Source organism: Dictyostelium discoideum (genome assembly GCF_000004695.1).
Source record: "Dictyostelium discoideum AX4 chromosome 5 chromosome, whole genome shotgun sequence".
Lineage (NCBI taxonomy): Eukaryota > Evosea > Eumycetozoa > Dictyosteliales > Dictyosteliaceae > Dictyostelium > Dictyostelium discoideum.
This window is the reverse complement of record NC_007091.3, coordinates 2,695,905-2,714,672: the sequence shown is the minus strand read 5'-3', so window position 1 is coordinate 2,714,672 and position 18,768 is coordinate 2,695,905. Positions and strand designations below refer to the sequence as shown.

Sequence of the window (18,768 nt, the reverse complement as noted above, 5' to 3'; positions counted from 1 at the left end):
TGCACGTACAAATATTATTTAATTCATACATTCTTGGCATTACCAGCTCAATCATTTGCAACTATTGTTACTTTGTTAATATCTAAAATACAATGACCGAAATCAATGAAAATAAAAAAAAATAAAAATAAAAATAAAAAAAAAATAAAGTTTAATTGGGTTTTGTACCAAATGTCATATCAAATTTTGAAATCTTTTGTTTTGTTTTTAAAATCTTTTGTTTTGTTTTTAAAATCTTTGTTTTTTTTTATTTTTTTATTTTGTTTTGTTTTGTTTTTAACACATGCAAGTAAAAACTCACACTTGGAAACACAAAATGAATTTTTTTTGTGTTTACAATTGAAAATTAATTAATTTACACAAAAAAACTCTTTTTTTTATTTTTTTTTATTTTTTTTTTTGTTTTTTTTTGGTTTTTTATTTTTTTATTTTTTTTTTTATTCACTACACCCTTCCCTTTTTTACTTTTTTTAATTTTTTAATTTTTATTTTTATTTTTTTATTTTTATTTTTCAAATTATCAACAGCAACATCAACAAATAATAATAAGGTGGTGGTAGTATTTATCAAAAATTAATCCACACACAACAAAAACATATTACTTTTTTTATTTTTTTATTTATTTTTTTTTTTTTTTATTTTTTTTTTTCTATTCAATTTTTTTTTTTGTTTTTTTTTATTCAATTTTTTTTTTTTTTTTTTTTTTTTTTTTTTTTTTTTTTTAACTCATTTAAAAGAGTATTATATATATTTATTTTTATTTATTTCCTATATATTTATTTATTTTTATTTATCTATTATTTTTTTATATTTTTTTTTTTTTTTTTTTTTTTTTTTTTTTTTTTTTTTTTTTTTTTTTCTAAACATGTCAAATAAAAATAATAGAAATTCAAACGACAATGAACAAGATGAAGATGAAGAATATGATTACTGTGAATTTCCAAATGTTGACTTTGACTCATCCTCTGAAGGTTCAAATATATCATCATTCACTCCCTGGGTTCCAAAAAATAGAATAAACTTCAAGAATTTAATTGTTGATAATCCAAATATAAACGAAGAAACCTCTATTAATCCAGTTAATACAAATAATAACCAAAAATCACCACAAAAAGGAAAAGTATTGGGCCTTGGAAATAATTCAAATAATAATAATAATAATAATAATAATAATAATAATAATAATAATAATAATAATAATAATAATAATAATAATTCAAATAATAATAATAATAACAATAATTATAACTCAAATAATAATTCAAATAATAACTTTAATAATAATAATTATAATAATAATTTTAATAATTTTAATAATAATAACAAAAATACTAAATTTCATAAAAAAAATAATTTTGGTAATCAGTATAATAGTAATTATAAAAATCCAATTTATGATAGTCCCAATCAATTTTCCGATGGAAGAGGTATTTCTCCAAGAGGTAGAGCCAAACAATCAAGTAATTTTAGTGATCCAAGATCTGTGAATTATAATTCAAATAGTCCAACTAATAATAGGACAAACTTAAATTCACCACAAAGGTCACCTTCTCAACCGATACTATCTACAACAATTAAACCTTCACAATATGTGTACACTCCAATAAATGCAAAATTATCACCATATATAACACCAAAACCAACACCAACATCAACATCAACACCAACATCAACACCAACATCAACACCAACAACACCAACAATACCAAATACTACTACCACAACAACAACAACAACAACAACAACAACAACAACGGCAACAAAAACAGCAACAACATCACCATCATCATTATCATCAATGAAAACAGGGAACACAACAAAACCAATAAATAATAATAAAGAAACATCAAAATCTAACGAAAATAATTTATTATCTTTAAAAAAAGCATTATTACCACCAATTAAAAATACATCTGAAATTGGAATAATCGATATTACAAAAGAAAATCAAGATAGAAATGAAGATATTATTATTGAAAAAAGAGATCCACCAAAATTAAAAGATGAGTTATATTTTAATCTTCCAAAACCAACCAATGCAACATTGGAGGGCATTCCAGCTGAAAAATTACCAATTTTAACCAATTATTTCAAATTATCGTTTGACCCAAATATAAAATCTATTTATAAATACAAAATAAAATCATTAGTATGTATATTTTTTTTTAAACAAAAAAAAAAAAAAAAAAAAAAAAAAAAAACAAAAAAATTAATTAATTTTTATTGATTTTTTAAAATTTTTTTTTAAAATATTATTCAACAACAGCCAAGAGTAAATCCAAAACATTCACAAAGAGTTGAAATCATTCAAACATTAGTTAATAATTATCCAGATATTTTTAAAAATGAAGCATTTAAATATGATGGTGATTTTATTACAATGTATTCTCAAAGTTCATTTTCAAATTTTTCAACAAATATTAAAGGTTATGAAATTTCAATATCATTTGAAAGAGAAGTATTAATTAATAATGAACATAAAGATGAATCAAATAAAAGAGATATGGAATCTATAACTTTTTTAAATATTTTAACAAAATCGGTTCGTATTTTTTTTCCTATACAGTTTTTTTTTTTTTTTAAGAAAATTAATTTATTAACAAAATTTTTTAAATTTTAAATTTTAGTTTTTTGCTTCATTAGGATTTGTAAAATTGGGTAGACATTTTTATTCAAAAATAATGAATCCAATATCAGAGTATGGTGTTGATATTTGTAATGGTTATATATCAAGTGTTCATACAGTTGAAAGCGGTGTTGCAATGCTATTGGATATTACATCAAAAGCTATTAGATCAAAAAGTGTTTTAGAAAGAATGAAAGAATTAAATATGGATCGTAATAAATGTGAAAATGAACTTCAAGGTAAAATAATATTTACAAAATATAATAATAGACATTATAGAGTAAATAGAATTGCTTGGGAAAAAACAATTGATGATCAATTAAATATAAAAATTGGTGTTCCACCTTCACCAACAACAACTAATGTTCAAAATTCGGGAGTAAAAAATGATTCACCAAATACTACACCAAATACTACACCAAATACTACACCAAAATCATCATCAATATTTACAACACCAATGACATTTGCACAATATTATGAATTAAATTATAGTTTAAATCCACCAATTAAAGATAAGGAACAACCATTATTAGAGGTTATAATAACTAGAAATTTTAGAAAAGAAACCATTTTTTTAGTACCAGAATTATGTATTCAAACTGGAATCCCTCAATTATTAAACATACAAGATGAATTGAACTTAAGTAATGAAATTGATAATCGTACAATAATAAATCCAAAAGATAGATTTGAAATTTTAAATCAATTTAAATCGGATCTACGTTTACATAAACAAATTCAAAGTCAATTATTAAAGTGGGGCGTTTCAATTGGTGAACCAATTAAAATTGAATCTTCACAATACAAAGCTCAAGTAATTTCAAATTCAAATATAAATTACCTATCAAATGTTGTTTGGTCTTTAATTGGTACTAAAAATGATATTGAAAGCAATCAAAGAAATATCGATCAATTGACTAGAGATTATTGTCATTTACCATTACCAAATTCTGTTATAAAAGTACCAGATAAATCAAGTTCAAATGAATATTTAAATTATTTTTCACAAGAATTGGATAGAAATAGTGGTATTGAATTATTTATTATTATTTTACCAGAGAATGATCATTCTTTTATTTATAAATCAATAAAGAATTTATCACTACTAAGAAATAGAGCTGTAATAACTCAATGTATTAAAAGTTCAAAAATTAAAGATCGTTTAAATTTAATTTCAAAACCAATTGCAAGTCAAATCATTGCAAAAATGGGTAAATTCCCATGGTCGATTGATCCCACAATATTTTCAAATATACCAGAGAATACCATGGTCATTGGTATCGATGTAACTCATAATCCAGAGATCTCCTATTCAGTGGCTGCATTTGTTGCTTCAACTAATAATTGTCATACTCAATTTTATCATAAAATTAATATTCAACCATTTTTAAAAGAGATTTTAGATAGTGATTTCATTTTCACCGCAATGAAAGATTCAATGAATGCCTATCGTTTATCTCATCCAAATAATAAATATCCAGAGCTGGTCATTGTTTATAGAGATGGTGTTGCTGATGGTATGTTAAAAAAAGTGAAAGAGCAAGAAGTTGATTTCATTAAAAAAGCAATTACTTCAATCAATGAAAAGATTTTATTAATGTATGTTATTGTTAAAAAGAATACAAACACAAGATTTTTAAATTTAAAAGATAGTACCAATCCACCCAATGGTACAATGGTTAGCACTGGTATTACCAATCCATTTTGGTATGATTTTTATTTGGTTTGTCAAAATACAAGTAAAAAATCAAAATCTTCAGTTAGACCAACAAACTATCATATCATTCATAATGATGCCAATATACCAGTGGACTCTTTTCAATTTTTTACTTTTCAAATGTCAAATTTATTCTTTAATATAAATAATAGTGTTAGAACACCTGCTCCTTGTAATTATGCTCATAATTTAGCTTATTTTATTGGTAAATATTTTCAAACTCCTCAAAAATTAAATGATACAGTTTCAAATAAACCAATAGTTGAAAATATCCCAGAAATACCATCTGATGAAAATTTATTTAATAAATTATATTTTTTATAAAATAAAAAAAAAAAAATTACAATAATATTAACTGGTTACTCAGTAATTATCGTTGTTAAATTAATTTTTTAAACATTCGGAAATTACATTTTAATTTTTTAATCACTTAGAAGATCTATAGAACAATTATTATTTAATTATTATTTTATTATTATTTTATTATTTAATTATTATTTAATTAAATTTACAAAAAAAAAAAAAATAAAATAAAATAAAATAAAATTATTTGTTTTTTTTGTATTTGTTTTACAAATTTGTGTGTGTTAACACACCATTTTTTTTATTTTTTATTTTTTTATTTTTTCATTGTGTATAAATAAGAATGATAAAATTATTTTCATTGTTTATTTATTTATATTTAATTTCAAATTTAAAATTAATTAATACAATTAATAATACTCCAGTAATTGGAATTTTAACTCAACCATTTCCAAGTTCAATTAATATTAAATATGGTGATAATTATTTGATGGCATCATATGTTAAATATGTTGAATCTGCTGGTGCAAGAGTGGTACCTATTTTTTATAACCAAGATGATGAATCTTTGACAACAATTTTTAAACAAATAAATGGAATACTATTACCAGGTGGTGATGTTGATTTTAAAACAGAAATTCAATATGTTAAAACTCTAACTTTAATTTGGGACTATGTATTAGATGTAAATATAAATGGTGATTATTTTCCTTTGTGGGGAACATGTTTAGGTTTGGAAGAAATTGTTTCTTTACAGGCTGAATCATTTGATGTTTTAACTGATTTTAATGCAGAAAATTATTCAATCCCCTTAAATTTTTCAAATATTGCATTAGAAAGTAAAATTATGAAAAACTGCCCAACAAATATTATTAATTCTTTAGCAAATGATCCAATTACAATGAATAATCATCATTTTGGAATTTCGCCAAATACATTTGATAACAATTCATTATTAAATCAATTTTTTAATGTTTTGGCAACAAATAACGATAAAAGTGGAAATGAATTCATATCATTGATTGAATCAAAAGATTACCCAATTTATGCAATTATTTGGCACCCTGAAAAATCACCATATAGTTGGTATTCAAAAGATGCAACTGATCATTCATTTAATGCCATTTTAGCGTGCCAATATATGTCAAACTTTTTTGTAAATGAAACAAGAAAATCTAATCATAAATTTAATGATGAAGAAGTTTTATTTAAATCACTAATTTATAACTATAATCCAACTTACACATTTAAAGAAACTCATGTTGAGCAAATTTATATCTTTAACACTTCAACTAATAATACAAAAAATGACTTTAATATTAATCAAATATTCTCAAAAAAATTATTTATTATTATTTTTATTTTAATTATTTTATTTTTTAAATAAATAAATAAATAAATAAAAAAATTAAAACTTATTCAATAGTTTTTAAATACTAAAATAGTCCAATTGATTTTTTTATTATTTTTTCCTCAAATACCCATTGATGTTTATACTATTAAAACTCTTTTGAAAAAAACATTATTCGACTGGAAAGTTTAATTAACCCAATCAAAAAAAAAATAAAAAAATAAAAAAAAAAATTTTGATTGTTTCTTTTAATTTAGATAATAAATTTTTTAAATTTCATTCTAAAAAGGAAATAATTAGCTGTTTAAATCAGAATATGAAAAAACTACCAAAATTATTCTTTTTAAAAAAAAAAAAAAAAAAATTTCAAGAATTAATCCATGCACACATTAGTGATTGTGATCTATTCTTTTTTTAAGTTTAGGTAAGACAAATTTTAAATAAAATTTTTCAAACTTTAAAAAAAAAAACTTTAAACAAATAATTTATGGTTTTTATTAAAAAGAAAAATCTTCAAACATTTTTAGAACAATTCCCAAAAATTCATCAATTGTGTGGGTTTTTTTTTTTTTTTTTTTTTTTTTTAATATTAATAAGCTATTTTTATTTTATTTTAATTTATAGAAAAGGTTTGTGTTTTTAATAAAAATTAATTTGAGATGAAGGATTATTGGAGTTTTTTGTTTATTTGAAAAAAGTTGTTTTTTTTATTTTTTTTATTTTTTTTTATATTTAAAATTTGAAAAAAAGAAATATTAAAAGAATAATTTTCTATAAAAGAACAAAGAAAAAAAATTAATGGTTATTTGAAATGATATGTATTTATTGCTAATGATATTTTTGATTTTTTTTTTTTTTTAAGATTTATTAGATTAAAACTTAAAAAAAATAAAATAATAGAAATGGGGTTTTTATTTTTTTTTTTTTTTTTAGATTTATTAGATTAAAACTTAAAAAAATATATTTTCAAATAAAAGATATTAATAATTAATAAAATGGATTTAAAAAAAAAAAAAAAGAAAAAATTTTGGTATAAATATTTTTGATTTTTTTTTTTTAAATCCATTCCAAAATAAAATAAAATAAAATAAACCAATTTAAATAAACCAATTTAAATAAACCAACTCAAATAAACAATTTAAAATATTTTAAAATGAAATTAATTCAAATAATTTGTGCACTTTTAGTTTTAACAGCAATTGCATCAGCAAGTGTTTCAAATCGTGATTGTTCACTTGATACTAAAGTAATAGGATCATGGAAACAAGATGGTATTACAATTACTCAATATTCAATTACCATTGAAAATCATACAAATAAAATAATTAAATCAATTCATATCGCAACTGATCGTACTCTAACTTTAAGAGATAGTTCATCAATTTGGAATATGGAAAAACATTCAAATGAATTAACCTTACCAGCTGGTCAATCAACTATTGCCGCACATAGCTCTCATACTTTTTATTGTATCTTAAATGGTACCACCCGTCCAAATCTTTATATTAAATCAATTTCCTTTTAAAATAATAGGAAATAATTAAAAACCCCTTTTCTTTCAAAATAAAATATTTAAATAAATTACACATTAATTTATATTATTATTATAACAGTGATTTATTTATTTTAATTTGATTATGATATTATTATTATTATTATAATTGGTTTTTTTTTTTTTTTTTTTTGTTTTGTTTTTTGTTAATTTTAAGAAACTAATTTATTATTTATACCACCATTAAGTTGACCGATTTGATTTGCCCATTTATGAATTGAAGTATATTTCCAATAAGCAGAAGATTTAGCAGTATCAAGTTCTAACTGTTGATTTACTTGATCAATTGAACCTCTAATCTTATTATCAAGGATCAAAGAAACTAAAAGAGACTCTACATCACTGGATGGAATATTCAATTCTTTAGAGATGAATGAAATTCTAATTCTAGTGTATGGTTTCAAAAGTTTCAAAAGGACTTGAGTTCTAATGTTTCTTAATAAATCTTCAATGTACATTCTAATGAATGGATCATCCATAATAGTTTTACGATTATCTTTTAAGATCTTTTCAAATGCATAAATATCATTCTTTTCATAAGCCATAACTAAATTTGTCATTGCTAAAATATCTGGATCATTTTTATATCTTTTTTTTAAAAAAAAAAATTAAAATAAAAAAATAATTAGTATTATTATTATAAATAAATTATATTTTTTTTAATTAATTAAAAATACACATACGGTTTTGCTTCAGTTGAATCAAATGGATTAATAGTTGAAAGCATTAACATACATGCTAAAACTAAATATTTAAGACATTGAATTCTTCTAGAGTTACCAGCTTCATCATAATTTTTGAAAGCTTCAAAAAAGTCTGTATGTGCTTTTTCCCATTCTTTTTCAGCCATGTGCATTTTACCACCACATTCTCTAATGATACCCATAATACGTGGATGAGGAATGGCACTCTTGATTTCAAGTGCTTTTTTATACAAATCTTTTAATTTCTTATTGTTTTTGGTTTCTGTATACATTTGAATCTCTAAAGCATAAATATCAACCAATTGACTACCTTTCTTTTGATCATCAGTACCATCCTCTAATTCACATGATTTATGTAAATCTCTTAAAATCTTTGCTAAACGACCATATTCTGCTTTTTCAAATAATAATTTTGCTAATTTAAGATTTGTTCTAAACCAAACTCTCTAAAAAAAAATTTTTTTTTTTTTTTTTTTTTTTTTAATTATTTATTATTATTATTAAGTTTTTAATATTATTATTAATAAATTTTTTATATAAAAGAGTAAAAATAAAATTATTAGTATGAAAATCAAATATAAATTTTTATTTTTTTTTTAATTTTTTTTTTCAACAAAAAAAAAAAAAAATTTAATTTCCTCCCAATATTAAGAAAAAATAAAGAAACTTGAGTGAGAAAAAAAAAAATTAAAAACATACCTCATTTTTAGTATCCAATAATGATTTTAAAGTTAAATCGAAAACTTTTTGAATCATATCTAATTCAATTGTATTACTTGAAGAAACCATATCTAAAACTGAATTGATACCCTTTTCAATATAATTACTACTTGCCGATGATTTAGTGTATGGAAGGAATTTTTTAAAACTTTCCAACATATTATCGAAATCTCCAATACGGAAATATAATTTTGTTATCTTTTTCAATGCTTTGAAACCCCTATATATTTTAATTGATTTTTATTTTTATAAGTTTATTGATTTAATTTTTTTTTTTTTTTTTATTTATTTTTTATATTTTCTTATTTTTATTTTTTTATTTCTTTTTTTTTTATTTTTTATAATTACCATTCACCCTTTTCACCATTTTCTAAATCAACAACTTTTTCATAACTTTTAATTGCATCTGGAATTGATTCATCAATTAAACCTTTTGAGTTGTAATATTGATTTTCAATTTCTACACCCTCTGATTCACTATCATTTTGATCTTGATCTTCATCATCATCAAAATATTCATCATCATCATACATCATATCTTCATCGTCGGACATTTTCTTTTTATGTTATTTTTGTTTTTGTTATTTATAAATACAAATATTAATGAGAAAAAAAAAAGGTAAAAAAAAAAAAAAAAAAAAAATCAAAAAAAGATTTTTTTTTTTTTTTTGAAATTAAAAAAAATTAATTGAAAAAAAATAAAAAAATAAAAAAAAAAATAAATAAAAATTTTTTATGTTCAATTAAAATTTTTTCTCAAACTTGCGCTATTTTTATTTAAAACAAAATAAACATATAAATAAATTGATAAACTTATCCAAAACACACACACACCGATAATTTTATAAAATATAAAAAAAAAAAAAAATTTGAGAAATGGAAAAAAAAAAAAAAAAATTTGTCGCCAATGGATTTTATTAATATAAATCTCTAATAGTGATGAAAAGGATGAAAGTTACTTTTTCCTGAATTGAGTTAGAAAATTTGAAAAAGGAAAAAAAAAAAAAAATACAATTTCCTATTTATTTAAAGGAATAGAATCTTTTTATATATTAAAATTTCTGGAAAAAGTTTTTAAAAATAAAAAAAAAAGTTAGGAATAATTCTTTCTTATTTTAACAATTTTTTTAAAATAAATATATTGTTTTTTGGATGTAATATTTTGCTTGTAATAAATAAATTTTTTTTTTTTTTTTTTTTTTTTATTTTTATTTTTTTTTAATTTTTATATTTTTTTTTTTTATTTTTTTTTTAATTTTTTCTATTCTTCATAACCTTTTCTTGTTGTTGATAAATTATCTTCTTCATCATCTTCTTGTTTTGAACTTAAAACTTTAAATTTGACACCATTTGAAGTGGTTGATTTTGAGGAACCATCAATATATCTTTTATAGATAAAGATAGCAACACCAATGATAACGACGAAAAGGAAGATAACTCCAACGGCATATGATGGACCATTTTCTCCATCACCACCGTTGTTGTTATTATTATTATTGTTATTTTTACCATCTGGAATAGTTCTAGTACCATTACAATAATCATTATTAAAATTTTTATCTAAACAATGACACATTGATGTTGCTTTATCACATTCACCTTTTGGAGAATTACAACCATCATAACCAAAACAAGTTCCGATCTCGCAAAGGGTACCCTCCCATCTTTCGTTACAACTACAATAGGCATCACCATTATCATCATTGAGACATTGACCAGTGACCTCGACAGTAACCGATCTACAATTACTTTTATGACATTTACAAAGACCAACATCATAATTGCAACCTCCACCATTTGCTTTTACTTTATCACTACATTCCGATTTACACATTTTACTATAGGACGAAGATGAATTGAATTCAACACGACCAGTATCAAGTTGACCCACTTTAACTTGAATTAAATTTAAAAGTAATTCATTTGGACATGATGCAGTGATTGAATAGAATGTTGACTCTGATACTTTACATGGATGAGAAAGGTATTCGTCATCACCCTCTTCAAGCAATGAAACTGAAACATCAGATATTAATGAAGAGAAAAATATACCTTCAATTGTGTATTTATCGGTTTTTGGATCCTTGACTTCATCAGTTGTTTTTATAATTGAGTTAATTCTTGGTTTTGAATCTGGTTTAGTTGCAAATGTAGCAGAAAAAGGGGACGATGTGTTGAAAAAGAAATCAATAGATTCAACCATTTTAGTGGTATTAAGTTTATAGGTATTCCCAACTTGAATCCAACCTCCTAAAGTATAATTATAATCATTAAGGTTTGTTGTAAATTTATGTTCACCATAAGCCAATCCTTCACCTTTAACTATATATTCATAGATCATAGAATAAACTTCATCCTTATCTTCATTTGTTTTTGAAATATTATATTCCTTAGTAGTTATGTCTAAACTTTCTAGAATTGTTTCGTTGCATTCTCTACTATCGAAATAATTATTATTCTCAATCAATGAAAGACCACTACCATAACATATTTTACAAATTGGAACATTACCTTGAAGAATATTATGTTGAACATTTAAACTATCAATACCACAAATCCAATCTCCTAATTTACCTACAAGTTCATTATTTGATAAATCTCTAAAATTAAAAATTATTATTAATAAATTTTTATATTTTTTTAAAAAAAAAAATAATAACAATAATAATAAAAATAATTTTTACTTACAAATTTATTAAACTTGGAATGTTAATTGGACTAATCTTACCACTAAATTTATTATTTGGTAAAACTCTTTTTAAAAAGAAAAAAAAAAAATTAATAACCAAATAAAGGAGATTAAAAAAAAAATAAAAAAAAAATAAAAAAAAATGTTTATACTTACAAATAACGAATTTTAGTATTTTCAAAGAGTTTTTGAATATCTGGAAGTGGAGTACTTTGGTTGTTATTTTTATAAAAACTATTTTTTTTTTTTTTTTTTTTTTTTACAAATATATTAATAACTGTATTTATTTAATGGTTAAAATGTAATACTACTTACAATTGATCAAGTTCTTCAGGGAATTTTGAAAATGGGAATTGGAGTGTGTTGTTATCGTTATAAAAAAAACCCTCTGCATTTGAGAATGACCTGAAAAAAAAATAAAAAAAAAAAAATTAATATACAACAAAAACAATTTTTATTTTAATTTTTTTTTTTTCTCTTTTCTTTTTTTTTTTTTTTATACTTACAATCCAAGTAAGGAAGATGCTTTTGAAATATCCAAATAATCATTTGGAGGTGAAATTCTAAATGTTGTACCAAAAAACATGGTTTCTTGATTATCTATAAAAATTTCACTTGGGAATGGAATAGGATCAAAATCAAAATATTTATATTTATACAAATAACTTTTAAAAAAAAAAAGAGAGAGAAGTTATTAAAAATTTGTTTAGAAGAAAAAAGAAAAAAAAAAAAAAAAAAAAAGAAAAGAAAAAAAAAAAAAAAAAAAAAAAAATTAATAAAACTTACAAATTTGTAATCTCAGTATAGTCTTCAAATTTATTAGTTTTGTCAAGACCTTCATTTGATAAAATTGTAAGTTTTCTATAGAGAAATTAAAAGTTAGTTTTTTTAAAAATAAAAAAAAAAAAAAGGTTTTATTATACTTTACAATGTATCAAAATGAAAATATTTGAAAAGAGGAACATTTGTTGAATAAACGTCCCTATTGTTGGTATTTATTTTGAAAAAAAGAATAAAAGAAAATGGGTGGATATTAATAATTATTGCAAAAAGAATGAAAATATTATTATTATTATTATTATTATTATTATTATTATTATTATTATTATTATTATTATTATTATTATTATTATTATTATTATTATTATTATTTTTAGTGAACATACCAATTTTTAAAATTAAATTCATCTTCGTCTTCATTTACTTCAAATGTAATGGTTTTTGATGAATTTCTTACAAATGAACTTGTGAGAGTGCTATAATTTTTTTTTTTTTTTTTTGTTAGATAAAGAAATTTTTTTTCAGCATAATATCAAAAAGCTAACTATACTCACAAATTTTCAATCATTCCCATAGTTTTCATCACTACTTTAACATTGTCATTTGAGTCAACAAATCTGAATAATTTGAAAGAAAAAAAAAAAAAAAAAAATAAAAAAAAAAAAAAAAAAATAATTCATTAGTATTAATTAATCAATCGCTAAATTTAAAGAATTTATACTTACAAATCTCTTGTATTTGGGTTTGGTTCAATTAAAAGCGAATCAATATGACATCGTGATATTTTCCTATAAATAAAAAAAAAAAATTGGTGGTTATTAATAAAAGTTAATAAAGCAAAACAAAATAAAATAAAATAAATTAAATTAAATACCTACACTGTACGAGCATTGAGTTTGCTTAAAATTTTTGGAGAACCAAATGGAAATAATGAAAGTTCAATACTATCCATGATAGTAAAATCGTATTTTGAGATTTCATTTTTCAATGATTTGATCTTGCACAAATCTGCGTCATATGTTAAATGCCTAATTTTTCCCATTTGAAGAATGAAATTAGTATCCTATATTAATAATAATAATAATAATAATAATTTAATTACTCTTACATTCCTGATAAATGACCAGTTTCACTATTACATTTAAATAATGGTTTTGAACAGTAGTCATAATAGGTTTTATCTTTATCTACATTTAAAATTGGAAAAGGGTTTTCCTTGAATAAATCTTTAACTAATTTATCTATATAATCATCTATATAGTTTTTATTTTTTAATTTTTTTTATTTCACCAACAAAAAAAAAAAAAATAAAAGTTAATTTCTACTCCGTAACACAATTTTATTTTTTTTATTTTCTTTTATAAGTGGTGAAAAATTAATTTTTACAATCATCTTTATTTAAAACTCCAATTTTTGTTGATTCTGAATAGACATTATTAATAAATACCAATGTTACAATTATTAAAAATACATATTTAATATTATTATTCATTTCTCTCTGTCTGTTTATTTTGAGAAAAGAATTTTAAATTGAAACAAAAAAAAAAATTTTAAAAAAAAAAAAAAAAAAAAAAAAAAAAAACTTGATATAAAAATTTCCGCACCAAAAGTAATTTTGTGCTGCGTTGGTCAGTTGGTATCTTTTTTTTTCTTTGTTTTCTTGGTGACTGCCCTTTTAAAAAAAAAAAAAAAAAAAAAAAAAAAAAAAAAAAAAAATTTAAAAAAATATAAAATAAAATAAAATAAATAAAAATTTATAAATGGAAAGGATTTGAAAGAGATTTCTTTAAGGCTAACCCTTTTAAAAAAAAAAAAAAAAAAAAAAAACCTTCTTTTTTTTTACTCCATTTCTCGAAATAAGATTTATTTAACAGTAAATTATACTTCACCAAATTTGTATAATTATTATTAGCAACTACAAAACAATAAAATTTTAACAACGAACAACTTAAAAAAAAAAAAAAAAAAAAAAAAATAATAATTTATTTTCATTTTATTTTTCCAGAACCCCAACCTAAAAAAAAAAAAAAAAAAATAAAAAATAAAACAATTTAGTTTGGGTCCAAGAATTTTATTTTATTTTTAAATTTTATCTTGTTTTATTTTTTTTTTTATTTTTTTATTTTTTATTTTTTTTTAACTACTTTTTAGATTTATTCTTTTCAACAATAAAATTTAGTGTTGTAATTAAACAAGGTACTTTAATTCTCTTAATTGTTGTATTTTTTATAAAATCATTGAAACTATTGGTATTATTATTATTTTCATTATTATTTTCATTATTATTTTCATTATTATTTTCATTATTATTTTCATTATTATTTTCATTATTATTATTACTAAAATTTAAATTATTTAAAAAATCCTTATTAAACATTTTTAATTCAATTAATGAATTTGGTAAATTAATTAAATTTTGAGAAAAAGAGGTACCTAAAGATAAAGATGTTAAATTTTCAGGTAAATTTTTGATTGATTGATTAAATGAATTTCCAAAAATTAATTTTTTAATTGAAATTGGTAAATTATTAATTGGTTGATTAAAATTTTCACCAAATTTAATTGAAAGTAAATGAGTACAACCTAAAGAACATTGATTATTAAATTCTTCATTATATTGATCACCAAATTCAATCTCTTCAATCATTGAATCTGATTCAATTTTTAATAAACTTTTAAAATTTGAATCTTTTGAAAATTTTAATTTATTTAATGTTATTGGTAAATTTGAATTTGTAACATTATTATTTATATTATTATTATTTAAATTACCAATACCATTACCAATGATTAAAGGTTGGTCAAATGATTTACCAAATTCAATTGATGTTAAATAATTTGAATTTGATAAAACATTATTTGAAATTGGTTGATTATAAGAATTACCAAATTTAATTGAATCAATTAAAGTTGGTAAAGAATTTTGTAAGAGTTGTTGATTAAAACCATCACCGAAATCAATTGATCTTAAATGAATTGGTAAAGAATTTGGCATAATAGTTAAATTAAAATTTGGACCAAATTGTAAAGCTGTAACTGATGATGGTATTGATTTTGATAATAATTGTTGAAATTTATAATCTGGACCAATATTTAATAATAATGAAGTACAACAATTTGGAATATAACTTGATTTCAATGGTTTTTTAAATTCATTAATACCAAGTGACAATTGAGTAACTGAATTCATTGGTAAATATTTCTTATTTGGTGGTCCTTGATTTAATTCAATTGTTAAATTTGTAACTGATTTACAAATTGATTCAGGTTGTAAAAAAGTTATTTTTTCACTTGTTGTTGTTGAATTAACACCACTACCACTACCACTACCACCACCACTAATATCTAATGATATTGATGATGATGATTTTGATAATGATCTTTCTTTAGTGAGGTTATTACAATCAATTGATTGAAGGAAATGTAAAGATTTAACGGAATCTGGTATATTCTTTGTACCTTGATTACAATCACCACCATAGTATAGTGTTGTACAACTTTGTGGGATTGCACCTTGATTTAATGGGAATTTACTAAATATTTTCAAATGTTTAACATTTTTTGGAATTGTACCAATGGTTAATGGTTGATTAAAGTTCTCTTGAAATTCAAGTTTAGTGACACTGGATGGAATGTAACCAGGTGATAAAGGTTGATCAAAGTTTAAACCAAATATTAATGTTGATACATTTGGTGGTATGAAATTCTTTAGAATGATTTGATCGAAATTGTTACCGAATATAAGAGTAGTTAGAGATGTTGGCAATTCACCAGTGGAATGTGTAACCATTTGGTTGAATCTTTTACCAAATTTCAAAATCTCCAATGATGGCGGTAGTTGACCCTGTTTTAAAACTTGGTTGAATTTCTCACCAAATTCAATCTCTACAACTGATTGAGGAATGGTTCCAGCTTTAATTGGTTTATCAAATTCATTTGAAAATATTAGTTTCTCAATATGGTTTGGAATTGGCATGCATTGCAATTCAATCTTTTCATTCTTTTCAATCTTTACAATTTTACAATAATCTCTAAGTTTACCAGAGTCAATTAAATTTAATTGGTCCAATGTAATTGGGTCATTAATATTATTCATTAAATTGAATATCTCCAAATGATGGAAAATACATCTTTTAATTTTATTATTTCTCCAAATTGAAAAGAATAATCTTTCTTCTCTACTATAAGTTGATTCTTGATCTTCATCATAATCAAAATAATTAAATGAAAAATCTTCATTTTCATTATTAATCATATTATTATCTTCTCTTTGTTGTTGTTGTTGTTGTTGATGTTGTTGTAATGTATAAGATTTAATTGTTGCAGTATCATAATTGGCTCCATTCTTTGGATCTTTTTGTTGTTCTTTTAAATTCTTTAATTTATCTGGACAACTTTGACTTTTTGTTAATGAAGGTTTCTTTTTAAAACTTAATAATTTCATTTTTAAATTTATTTTATTTTATTTTTTATTTTGAGATTTATTATTGGAAAAAAAAAAAAAAAAAAAATTATTTAATTACTATTTTTATTATTTTTATTTTTTTATTATTATTTTTATTATTTTTATTTTTTTTATTTTTTTTTATCTTAAAGATATCTAAACAATGAGAAGCGTTTTTTTTTTTTTTTTTTTTTTTAAAATTAACAATTAATTATTTTTAGTTTTTTTTTTTTTAAAAAAAAATTTTATTTTTTATTTTATCAAATGATTACTATAAAAACGTTTGCGATCTGTGCAAATATCAAAAAAAAAAAAAAATTTTTGATTATAAAAATAAACGGTTAACAATTTTCGAAAAAAAAAATAAAAAAAAAAAAAAAACTTGGCCCTTCCAAAAAAAATATTAATTAAAATTAAAATTAAAATTAAAATTAAAAATAAAAATAAAAATTAATTATAATAATAATAATAATAAATAATAAATAATAAAAATAATGGGTCTTAATATTTATTTAATTTTAATTAAATTAATTTTTTTTTTTTTTTTTTTACAAACACTGCACAAATAATTTTTTTATATTTTCATTGGTTTTTTTATTTTTTATTTTTAATTAAATTTAATTTTATTTTTTTTTTTTCTTTTTTTTTTTTTTTGCCCATTGTTGTCTCATCAAAATTTGACGAATTATCATAATTTTATTTTTATAATAATTTAAAAAAAAAAAAAAGATATTTTTTACTAATCAGCTGGTTATCACTCCGAGTTTCTCTCTCTCTGAAAATGTGATCTTGATCTTGAGAGATTAATTTTTTTTTTTTTTTTTAATTTTTATTGAAACCACCTTGAACAAAAAAGAGAATAAAAATATCTTTGAGGATGAAAAATTTTTTTTTTTTTTTTTTTTTTTTTTTTTTTTTTAAATAATAATTCAGAAAAATAATAATAATATTGCCCCTATTATTATTATTATTATTATTATTATTATTATTATTATTATTATTATTATTATTATTATTATTATTATTATTATTATTATTATTTTGATTGGTATTTTATCTTTTTAGGAAATACCCAATATGGATTTCTTATAAAAATGACCTATTTTAAAAGATATTGATATTGCTTTCCAAAAAAAAAAAAAAAAAAAAAAAAAAAAAAAAAAGAAATCACACGAAAATTCAAACCAACTGATTTCAGATTTTTTTTTTTTACATTTTCTTTTAAATATGTATTAATTGTGCTCACCAAAAATGGAATACATATTAATTTTATTATTGAATCAAAATCTCAATTTTAAATCCAATTAAACAATACGGAAATTTTGATGATGAATTTCTAATAAAGATAGAAAATAATAAGTCTTGTATTATTGATTGAATATCTAAATAATAATAATAATAATAATAACAAAAATAATAAAATGATACTATCATTTTTATTATTATCATTATTATTTAAGATATTTACAACCAATAAAACCCCTTCATTATTGTTTGGGTATTAATCCAAAAAAAATAAAAAAATAAAAAAATAAAAAAAAAAAAAATAAAAATAAAAATGAAAATAAAAAAAAAAAAAAAAAAAAAAATCAATTTCTTTTTTTTCTAAAAATAAATTTTGGTGGTAATGCTTTAAAAATATTAAGTAATATTTTTAAAAACTAAATTTTTTACATAAACACAAAAGAGATTACTTCTCCTTTAAATTATTAAATAAATATGAGGTAAATATAATATTTTGTAAACAAATAAAGTGTTGTTTTTATCTATTAAATTAACCGAATTGTTAATAATAGTATATCTGTTTGTTGAAAATTTCATTAAAATTTTTTTTATAGTATTTTTTTAAAATTTAATTATTATTTATTTATTTATTTTT

The 18,768-nt window shown here is 20.6% G+C and overlaps 6 protein-coding genes across 6 annotated transcripts; 3 read left to right on the top strand and 3 right to left on the bottom strand.

Moving 5' to 3' along the window:
- Nucleotides 1-865: 865 nt before the first annotated feature.
- agnE (argonaut-like protein) lies at nucleotides 866-4,670 on the top strand (the record flags this gene model as incomplete). Its single annotated transcript, XM_631196.1, has 3 exons — nucleotides 866-2,149; nucleotides 2,267-2,542; nucleotides 2,628-4,670. 3 exons carry the CDS (start codon nucleotides 866-868, stop codon nucleotides 4,668-4,670), a joined length of 3,603 nt encoding a protein of 1,200 aa, XP_636288.1.
- A 322-nt stretch (nucleotides 4,671-4,992) lies between these two features.
- gghB (peptidase C26 family protein) lies at nucleotides 4,993-6,036 on the top strand (the record flags this gene model as incomplete). The annotated part of the gene is made up of 1 exon (XM_631195.1): nucleotides 4,993-6,036. One exon carries the CDS (start codon nucleotides 4,993-4,995, stop codon nucleotides 6,034-6,036), a length of 1,044 nt encoding a protein of 347 aa, XP_636287.1.
- Nucleotides 6,037-7,153: 1,117 nt separating this feature from the next.
- Nucleotides 7,154-7,525, top strand: DDB_G0289363 (hypothetical protein; the record flags this gene model as incomplete). The annotated part of the gene is made up of 1 exon (XM_631194.1): nucleotides 7,154-7,525. One exon carries the CDS (start codon nucleotides 7,154-7,156, stop codon nucleotides 7,523-7,525), a length of 372 nt encoding a protein of 123 aa, XP_636286.1.
- Nucleotides 7,526-7,704: 179 nt separating this feature from the next.
- CSN2 (proteasome component region PCI domain-containing protein) lies at nucleotides 7,705-9,530 on the bottom strand (the record flags this gene model as incomplete). The annotated part of the gene is made up of 4 exons (XM_631193.1): nucleotides 7,705-8,140; nucleotides 8,236-8,702; nucleotides 8,956-9,196; nucleotides 9,325-9,530. The coding sequence occupies 4 exons, from the start codon at nucleotides 9,528-9,530 to the stop codon at nucleotides 7,705-7,707; spliced, it is 1,350 nt and encodes a 449-aa protein (XP_636285.1).
- A 707-nt stretch (nucleotides 9,531-10,237) lies between these two features.
- Nucleotides 10,238-13,937, bottom strand: DDB_G0295675 (agglutinin domain-containing protein; the record flags this gene model as incomplete). The annotated part of the gene is made up of 13 exons (XM_001732976.1): nucleotides 10,238-11,576; nucleotides 11,665-11,730; nucleotides 11,822-11,899; nucleotides 11,981-12,070; nucleotides 12,172-12,330; nucleotides 12,452-12,526; nucleotides 12,594-12,647; nucleotides 12,832-12,921; nucleotides 13,000-13,062; nucleotides 13,171-13,233; nucleotides 13,324-13,473; nucleotides 13,554-13,698; nucleotides 13,832-13,937. 13 exons carry the CDS (start codon nucleotides 13,935-13,937, stop codon nucleotides 10,238-10,240), a joined length of 2,478 nt encoding a protein of 825 aa, XP_001733028.1.
- Nucleotides 13,938-13,995: 58 nt separating this feature from the next.
- On the bottom strand, nucleotides 13,996-16,889 carry DDB_G0289381 (FNIP repeat-containing protein; the record flags this gene model as incomplete). The annotated part of the gene is made up of 3 exons (XM_631191.1): nucleotides 13,996-14,117; nucleotides 14,274-14,392; nucleotides 14,590-16,889. The coding sequence occupies 3 exons, from the start codon at nucleotides 16,887-16,889 to the stop codon at nucleotides 13,996-13,998; spliced, it is 2,541 nt and encodes an 846-aa protein (XP_636283.1).
- Nucleotides 16,890-18,768: the final 1,879 nt, after the last annotated feature.